The 10,217-nt window shown below is 41.3% G+C and overlaps 1 protein-coding gene across 1 annotated transcript; it reads right to left on the bottom strand.

Moving 5' to 3' along the window:
* Positions 1-1,057: 1,057 nt before the first annotated feature.
* On the bottom strand, positions 1,058-8,631 carry eno3 (enolase 3, (beta, muscle)). The gene is made up of 14 exons (XM_067522849.1): positions 8,477-8,631; positions 4,854-4,943; positions 4,600-4,695; positions 4,409-4,467; positions 4,215-4,284; positions 3,993-4,126; positions 3,538-3,654; positions 3,299-3,404; positions 2,925-3,122; positions 2,569-2,645; positions 2,242-2,366; positions 1,737-1,845; positions 1,444-1,502; positions 1,058-1,309 (listed from the first exon to the last, which is right to left on the bottom strand). Exons 2-14 carry the CDS (start codon positions 4,936-4,938, stop codon positions 1,240-1,242), a joined length of 1,305 nt encoding a protein of 434 aa, XP_067378950.1. The 5' UTR covers positions 4,939-4,943; positions 8,477-8,631; the 3' UTR covers positions 1,058-1,239.
* Positions 8,632-10,217: the final 1,586 nt, after the last annotated feature.

The following is a 10,217-nucleotide window of genomic DNA, read 5'->3' as shown; positions in this document are numbered from 1 at the left end:
AGAAACTCATCAGTCTATACTTGTCTTGAGAACAGAAGGTTATTCTCTATGAGATATAGCCAAGAAATAAAAGTTTTAAAGTTTCTATAAATATTTTATAGTATTTGGTGTTTTTGTGTCAGTGTATTTCCACCTGTAAAATCCACTAACTCTATATTTTGTAAGGTCTTTACCTTAAATTAGCACCATATACAGTAAATAAAGTTGAATTATACTTGTAACCTATTTTTGAGAGAGACCAGATCAAGGTTAGGTTGGATGCTGTGTCCTAGTGCGCTTTGGGACAAGTGGAGGTTATTAAAAGTAATGAAAGGCAACATAACACTGTCTTTGTATGCACTACTACAACTGTACATTATAATACTGCCACAGATCTGATGTTACTGTGTAAAATACATGTAGTAGTTTCTCTCATTCTATTTCATGTACTACTGAAGTTACTCTTGTTTACTACTGAATCAGCTGTGATATTATGCTAGAAATCATACTGCATGTACATCAAAAACTGTGAGAAACAGTATGTGAGAAGATTCTATGTTTTGCAGACGACCTTTGTAGTATGAAGTATTTTATTTGTTATGTCATTGAGACATAAAGAAAAGGTGGGAGTACTGGTGGAGTAGCATCATTTCTGTGTATGGATGATGAGATTGTGAAGTTGATCTGAAGCATATTTTGTGTACTCTCCAGGTTCTCCAGGCATCACATAGCCGCTTTGGCGAAACTCCTCACGGCTGCTGCTCCTCGCCAGGCAACAGGCTGCCTTCACCCCAAACTCCTCAGCCTGTCAGCATTGACGTCACCGCAGAGGCTGGACATGAGTAATGGAGTCCAGCTGAGTGTGAGAAATCCCTGCTCATTTTCAACTCATGAGCAACAACTAAGCAATAACTAATGTTGTGGTCCATATTGAAACAGTACTTTGTGTTTGTGTGAGAGGTCAGACTTTGAACATCCCTGTTCTGGTGCATTTTACTACCCACAGATTCCACGACAGAGTTGTGTTTATTTAACATCCCACACTGTAAAACATACTGAAAGTAAACAAAGTCAGACATGTTTTATTCTGTGGTCTTTATTGACTTTGTGTTTGATATAGAAAACATAACTAATGGAATTGTAGTTATGAAGGCCGGGGTGAAACTCGCCTTACTCCTAGTAATTGGGGGGAGAAGCTACAGGAGGTCAACAGATGTCAGTCAGTTGTCATAGCGACAGTGAGGAAGACAGGATAGGCTTTTAGTTGATCTTTGGGTGGCGGAAGTCTCTGCCTGCGAACTTGGCCTTGTCCCCAAGCTCTTCCTCGATCCTGCAGGTTAGTGGTCACAGAAGTCAAAGGTTTAGTCTTGTGTTTAGTCTGCTGTACACTCTTGGAATGAAAATTTAGTATTTGATTTTGTCATGTTAAAAGCTGCGTTTTTAATTTTTAAATCACGTTCTCACCTCATCAGCTGGTTGTATTTGGCCAGACGCTCTGATCTGCAGGGAGCACCAGTCTTAATCTGAGAGAGAGACAGGTTGAGGTCATTCACTGACACAACATACATCAGATGATTGGGCTGTTGTTTTTATCCATGTAATGGCCTGTCTGTCTGTCTATCGTACCTGTCTTTCGTCTCCTATACATGTTTGATTGTCAACCTGTCTAATATTCCATCTTTAGCTTTCTGTCCACGTCTCTCCACCTGTGTCTTATCTCTTCATCTATCTGTCTTTCTTTCTGTCTATGTGTCTACCTGTCCAGTACAGAGTCCGACCACCAGGTCAGCGATGAAGGTGTCCTCAGTCTCTCCAGAGCGATGGCTGACCATCACACCCCAACCGCTGCTCTGAGCCAACTTACACCTGAGAGACAGACAGGTGGAGAGGGTGGGAGAGAGAAAGACAACAGGCGAGGGGTTGTAAGGCAGAAACGTAAGTAAACACACAGGGTGGAAAGGCAGAAAGACAGGAAGAAGGACACAAAAAGAAAAATCTGAGATTAATTTCATCTTCAAAGGAGAGAAAGAAAGAAGTAAAGATGGACAGACAAGAACATAGGCCAATGAACAGACACATGGACAGATTGAGATATGGAGGGACAGGTCGGGGCATGAATGCACAAGGATCTGGCCAAATGGACAGACAGACGGACAGATATGGATGGGTGGACAGACGAATGAATGGACATGTAGATGTGTGAACATATAAACCGACAGATGTACAGACATGCAGACAGTCCGGGACAGACACGTGTCTTACGCCTGGATGGACTCGGTGACGGAGCCAATCTGGTTGACCTTGAGCAGCAGGCAGTTGCAGGCCTTCTTGTCTACTGCCTGCTGGATCCTCTTGGGATTGGTCACCGTCAGGTCATCTCCTACAATCTGATTGGTCAGAAAACACAGGTGAGTCACCTTAATGTTACGGTTAAGAAGACCAGAAATTTTTGTTCATTTCCACTGGAGGAACTTAATTCAGGTTTGGGTTCCTGACTTCCCAGAGCTGACAACTAACAGGGACGATCTGAAGTCACACACCAAAAGTGCTGATACTGTTTTAATAGGCCAGTCATTCTGTCTGTCTCACCTGGATATCTACAGAGGCGGTAAACTTGGCCCACTGCTCCCAGTCATCCTGGTCGAATGGATCCTCAATAGACTGGACTGGGCAGAGACACAAAGAGTGAGACAGACAGATTAGTCAAGGTCAGCTAAAGAGAAAATGATTTTAGGGGGGAGTAGTTTGTACTGACCCCTGCAGGCAGAGATTTGATACAGAATTTCTTTAATAGTTTGCAAAAACGTTTATCTCTTAAATGCATTTTATGTTTCAACTTTCCTTAGGAAATGTGACTGCTGGTATAGTTCATCATTTAAATAATCAGGTAGATTTAATTCTAGCTGAAACCAAACATTAAGAAACTTTTCTGTGCATGTTTTTACCAGGATAGTTCTTAATGAAGCTGCGGTACAGGTCTCCCAGCTTCTCTCCACTGATGTGTCTAGATACGTCGTCAGGAGATTTAAAGTCCAAGTCGTATTTCCCACTGCGGAAGAACTCAGAGGCTGCAACATCCATGCCGATGATGATCTTGTCAGGGTAGCCAGCCTTCTCAATGGCCGTCTTCAGCAGCTCCAGAGCTGCAGAGACAGGAACCAAGGAGTTTAGTATTTAGAGGGATGGCACCAAATTTGTAATTTTTTTGTGTAGATGTGTAGTGTAGAGGGTGGACGATATGTCAAAGCACCAACAATTCACTCCATAATTGCATCAATATTTGCTGGAGATCAAATCAGACAATGGGGACATGTCTCACCCTCATTATTCTCCAGGATGTTGGGGGCGAAGCCTCCCTCGTCTCCCACATTGGTGGCATCCTTACCATACTTTGCCTTAATCACATTCTTCAGGTTGTGGTAGACCTGAGCACACAAAAACAACAATACATCCTTAAATACACATTTTAACTTAGCAGTACAGAGCTACTGAATAGAGCATATGGGAATCTGCAACCTAAACTAGTAAAATAAGTAGTAATAATCAAATCTGTAACACCTCAGCTCCAATTCTCATGGCTTCATGAAAGTTGGCAGCGCCGACTGGAAGAATCATGAACTCCTGCATGGCCAGTTTGTTTCCAGCGTGGCTTCCTCCATTAATGACATTAAAGGCCTAAACATGACGAGAAAAAACTTTACTAACCAGACAACATCGCTGGGAAATTTCCTATTATACTGGCCAAAAACTAGAAAGTTAGTGAAAAACATTTAAAAACAATTTTACTGCTTTGTAGCCAAGAAGATATTAGGTATCTTCTTAAGTAGATATTTATTTTCCTGGATTGTACTGAAGAGCTTATGCCTGCAAGGTATTCACTCGTTCACAATCAGGGTTTAGAAGCAGAAGAAATTAAAAAATGTTCAAATTTAATCAAAAGCCCCACCCACTTAATAAGCCACACTCCACCCATGATAAGAACCTCCCCATCTCACAAAGCCACACCCACTCACAGGAACAGGAAGGATGATATCTTTGTGTCCAGCGAGGTCCGCGATGTGGCGGTACAGAGGAACTCCCTTCTCCGCTGCTCCAGCCTTACAGACAGCCAGCGACACGCCCAGAATGGCATTAGCACCAAACTTAGCTATAGACAGAGAGAGAAAGAGAGAGACATGTTGGACACAGGGAAAGACATGTCAGAGAGAGAGAAAGATAGACAGACATGTCCTTACATTTGTTGTCAGTGCCATCCAACTCCAGCATGAACTTGTCGATCTTCTCCTGCTCAACAACGCTGAAGTTCTAGAAGGACAGACAGGTACAGAGACAGACAGGTAGACAGGTTAGAGCTTAAAACCAGGTGTTTAGAAAGCCCCAGAGAACTATCCCATTGAATACCACTGACCTAATTATAAATTGTACTTACCTTCTCAATCAGCTTGGGGGCGATGTCTTTGTTCACATGTTCCACAGCCTTTATCGTACCTGCAAGTGAAAGATATTAATAATTACCACAGTTAATCATCACTCAGCTCTTCCTGAACTCAAAGTTCCTTTCCTCAAAGTGAGTGGTTTGATCTGTGAGCATTTGAACCCCCGGCCTGTAGTTCCTCTTACCCTTGCCCAGGTAGCGGGTCTTGTCTCCATCACGGAGCTCCAGAGCTTCATGGACTCCAGTTGATGCACCGCTGGGAACCGCAGCCCTGAAAAGACCTGAGGAACAGATTTATTGTTTAATAGCCAATCGGGCTAAGCTACTAGTTAACTTTCTATTATTCAACATATTTTAACTTTTGGTTTCCTTCATTTTTGGTTACCTGGGTTTGTTATTGCAAATGTAAAACAAATCTATGCGTGATGTTTATGCTCACCCTTGGCCGTCCACAGGTCCACCTCCACTGTGGGGTTTCCTCTGGAGTCCAGGATTTCCCGAGCATGAATCTTAGTGATAGACATTCTGACTGAGAGACAGAGGCAGAAAACAGAAACAAGTAAGCTGTTTGAAATGTATGCTGTATATGCTGATGACACCGTTATACGATCCACAGCTCAGTTTTTCTATGTGGTTGTAAAGACACCTGGATCCCTGGTTTATTGTTCTCTAGAACAGGGTAAAGCATTGTCCTTATGGTCATGACACACCAAGATGCCACCTGACTGTTGGACAGTGTCAGGCCATGAGTGAGCATTGGTTGGCCTAGTTTTTGCAGTGTGTCTCGCAATGTCAGCACTAGTCGGACCACCATCTTCAGCCTCTCAGCCAATTTAGCATAATGAACAAGTGTTAGTCTGCATTGGTTAATCTGTGGGAGAGACCAATGATTGGTTGTTAAACTTAGGAAATCAGTGCATGAGAAGAGACCATGGTAGCTTCTTGGACAACAGGACAGGAAACGGTCTGTGGTCCATAAGAACAAGATAGAACTGTGTTCTAGTGTCATTCGGACAGGACATAAAAGGGGGGACCTGTTCTATGATTAGAAGAGCAGTACTGTGTTCATAAGAGCAGCATAGACATCTTTAATAGACCAGGAGTAATAAGATAGGAGAAAACGCTCTCCAGTGTGTTAGAACAGAACGAAGTCATCCAGGAACAGCTTTTGATGAGATGTTTTCTACTTTCTACCTTTCCCAGGGCTGTAGAATGCACATTCATACCAATCGTGGATTCTCCAATAGACACACAATTCACCAGCGACCTTGAAAACTAAAAACCACTTGTTATAAAGTACACGTCAAAGTGGGGGATTCTGTGCACTCTTACATGTGTGCACGTGTCTATTAACTGTATGTGTGCAGTAAGTGTGTGTGTCAGACCTGCTGCAGAGATTCTGTGTAACGCCATAATGCTTTATAGGCTGCAGACATTAGGCCCTCGCTCCTGTCAGTCCCCACCCCCACACAGCCAATCAGAGACCTTCTCACATGACAGGCAGGCTACAGAACCAATAGAAATGAGGAAGAGACCATTCTGCTTCCAGAGGAAGGGGGTTGCCTGATCTTCCTGTATGTCCTCTAGAGAGAGTTATTAATACAGTAAAGATGTTCAACCCTTTGACCTTTTTCCCTGACCTTTTTGCACAGGTCATGACTTCCTCCGGACTGTGATAGAATTACAGTCCACACAGACTTACACAGACACACACACACACTTGTGTTAATGTTCTTGACATTTGAAGAGGTATTTGTGACTGTTAGCTGATACCAGCCTTATTAAGGTCCTTTATTAAGGACTCACATACCTGGCTTACATAAAAATACTCCACGACAATTAAACGTCTGTATTTTTAGATTTAAAATTTAGTTTCTTAAACTTTCTAACCCTTATGTTGTAAACTGTATAGGCGAAATACTGAGAAATGAAGTACAATTAAAGGCAGTACAATTCAAACCTGAAACAAACTCAAAGTGACTCTTATAAACCAAGCATGTGCCCAGAACGGTTTTGTTTACTGAAATGATGAGTTTTTCTTGTAGTGTTCTGTATTTAGATGTGTTAGTGTAACTGTAACAACAGTGTTGATAGTAGCAGTACAAGCAGGATTAGCTGAACCCTTAGCAGTATTTACAACATCTGTTACAGAATTAACAAGAGTTTTTGTCTCAGAATTTGATTTTAATACCCGTTATTTCCAATAAATCGGCAGAGCAGAGTAGTTTAAACAGATTGAACGTCCTTTATCTCTGAGGCTGATGGCCTGAGTGTGTGGTTTGTAACTGGGTGTACGTGCAAGTCAGCCGTGCACGGACAGAGGTCAGACATGCCAGAAGAACAACAGCTGAGTACTCACAGTACACTTGAAACCACATGTGGCCTTTACAAAGACTTTACTTTTCACCCACACACACACACACACACACACACACACAAACAGCTGGACATACAAATATGCAAAGTAACATGCAAAATTCTTACCACCATTTCTTCACACCTCTACTACTACTGCTACATGAGTGTGAATGTTTCTGCTACTTTTAATGCTGAAACCACCTCTAGCACCTCTCTCTAAATACCACTGCCTAAATTACTACTTCTGCTGAATTACATGTCATATGAAATTAATGCCACTGCTGATACTATCAACGACGGCTAAAACAAAGCAAAAACCAAGAAATGATCTAACTGCTGCTACTGCTAATCACTATGCTAACACTACAAACATAGATAGTATTTCTTATAATGTGTCCTAGTCCTACTTACACCGCATTAATATTACTGTCAATAATCAATAAATGCAATATTTCTACTACAAACACAGTGAAAACAAAAACTGATGATACTGCTAACATACTGCTAGTACTGCTACTGCAAATACTACCACCACCAACACTGTTGCTAACACAAATGCTAATAAGGAGCTAACAAAAATTAAGTACTAACACACAAGATCTTTGTTGTTTCTACTACTACTACAGAGACTAGTATACGTATAAGCCTACTACTAACACAGGTGCTTCTCATACTGATGGTGCTAATACAACTACTGCTATACTAAATTTGATACTATAATTTAGTATTATCTTTTTTGTAACAAATGTAATTCAAGACTTTGTTAAATGCTCAATGGTGCTTTCAAATTAAAACTCATGTTCAGCTCAGTTGTTATCACTAAACTTTCAGCTTCGCAGATTAAGCTTTCTATATTTAATTGGGCAGTCAACATTCATGGGTTCTTCACAATCTGAGATAGTTACATTTTTGTGCTGTGTATGAGTCACAACTCAATCCCATCAGAACATGACAATGATAATTGAGCATGACATTGTTAGATTTCATTATCTCTGACTTGCAAGTAGAACAAACATCCATCATTATGTTTTTGTACTTATCATAGATTTCCCTGTTAGCCTCAGATTTTTCGTCTTTTCTTCTTTATCACAGTAATTCAGTGATACTCGTCTGTACATCTATGAGTACAATGTAAAGAGGACCTGCCCTCAATTCACCATACTTTATTTTCTAAAATGTAGCTGTTCAGGCTGTGACTGAATCCATGGTAAGAATATACTTTGTTTCCTGTGCAAATGTGGCTTTAGATAAGTGAAATCCTTTCATCTCAGCTCTGACTGGTCTACTTTTACTCACATGTGTCAACACTGCCTGACTGTCTGGACTTTGTGCCCCTGCTGTTCGTCAGATTTAGGGCAGTCAGCTCTGTGACTTTTAGACTGCTGAAAGTCAAATTCCTGTTAACGTTTTGGTTCTGATAAAGAATCAATATGACAGAGTCTCTGTGAGTAAAAAGCAGCGAATGCAAATATCAGATAAAACGTGGCCTACTGTTTGTCAGACTTCCTCTACAAACTGCTCAAACTTAACCAAACTTTCAAAATAAAAGAGGGAAGTGAATCAAGATTGGCACGTTACCAAACTAGGAACTATTTTAAAACAGGAAGCAGATTGAGACAGACACACACAAAAAAAAAACCCAACAGTTGGTTCAGTAAGTGACTGACCAACCAGAGCTGAGATCTCACTGCTGTTGCAGCCTACCTGAGTTGTGTTGTTAGACAAGAACAGGGTGTGTCGTCTTTGGCCGTCTGTCTGTCCCTCTGACTGTCCGACTGACGTGGAAAGTGACCGTCCGTCACGCTGCAGGGTTTTTATAGAAGCTTCCTGACATGGAGGGAGGAGGAGGAGGAGGCAGGCTAGAGAAGCAGGGAGTGTCTGCATTGGGATAGAACTGCAGAAAACAGAAAAAGCTGCAGCACAATGAGCCGACACACACACACACACACACACATGCTTCTCTCGCACCAACAAAACAGGAAAATCATTTTAATAAAACCACAAATTGATATTTGAATTACTGTAAACTCGCTGCTCAGTACAAAGAAGTATTACAAGAATAAGCGACAGGTTATTTACATATAGTTATGCAGAATCATTAGTGGTAGTGATATATATTATGTTATGTTAAGTTCTGATTCCATAAATACTTTTATACTTTTTTTATATACTTACAATGTAATTTAATATGACTGTGAAAATTTGAAAAGAACTGTGTCTCAGGGGCCCACATGTGTAAAAGGAGTAAAAATGTGTTAAAACATACGGTCTGGTCCAAATGTATCTTTTTGCACAGTGAGACAATTTTTGTGACGTTGCATCTCAGATGCATTTCAAATGAAGCAGCCGACACGTCACTAAAGTGCAGACATTCGGCTTTTATTCAGGTTTTTATTTGTGGAATTACACCTATTTTTATACACACTGTCCCATTTTCAGAGGCTCAAAGGTAATGGGACAACGGCTGATGAGCAGTTTCATGGCCAGGTGTGGTCTGTTTCTCAGTACTCTGTGTCTAATCAATCAGATAAAAGGCCTGGAGGTTGAATTTATCATTATATCAGAGCGGGACGTTTCACTCAACACCTGACTTTTTGTCATGATCTTGAAAAGCACGGTAGCTGTAGGAGGGCTGCCAAACCTTTACTCAAACGTGAACGATTTAAACATTTTCAGTGTTTTAGCCAAGCAAAACAAAACATATGCAGGTAACCCGCTGTAACACTGCATCAACTGCACATATTAGAGCTTCACAACAGCAATAGAAGCAGTAGTAGTAGCTGTTAATAACTACCCAGCAGCTTGACCCCAGCTCAAAGTGTGTGGTGAGTGTGGGCCCCTAATAGTACTTTGAGTGGGCTCCAGGGGGGCATAGAAGTAGGGCAGAGACAGCTTTATTGTCTGCAGTATACTATTTACAGCTTTATTTTCATAAATAATATTTATTTTATTTACTACTGTTTTCCACAAAAGTTACATTTGATAAATTCTGAGTGACTTCAACCTACTCTTTTGTTCACTTAGCCTGGTGGGTGTCTGCTCCTTTGGATGAAATAGAAGCTACAGAGGACAGATTTTTGAGAAGTTAGTCTAATCTGAGTACTGCAGTTGCAGTACTTCAGTGTCTACGTAACCGTGTTTTCTGTCAGGTTGTGTTAATGTGACTGGACTGGATGATGGTTCTCTGATTGGTGGGAACTAGTCAGACAGTCCCTAACTCACACACAGAGAAGGTCAAAGTTCATGTGTAGGGGAAATGTGAGACAGGCTCAGCATTCACTGCAAAGGGCAGTAACCCTGACACACACAAGTACACGTACACAAGACACCGTACCCTTTACACTCACCTTTAACTGTTCTACACACACACACACGCAGACACACAGTAGCCAGTCTAATTATAACCACTCATGACTTGGTGGTGGTGGTGTTGGGGCTGTAGGGG

The sequence above is a fragment of the Channa argus genome, chromosome 12 (assembly GCF_033026475.1).
Source record: "Channa argus isolate prfri chromosome 12, Channa argus male v1.0, whole genome shotgun sequence".
Lineage (NCBI taxonomy): Eukaryota > Metazoa > Chordata > Actinopteri > Anabantiformes > Channidae > Channa > Channa argus.
The sequence above is the reverse complement of the archived record's forward strand: the minus strand, read 5'-3'. Positions and strand labels throughout refer to the sequence as shown.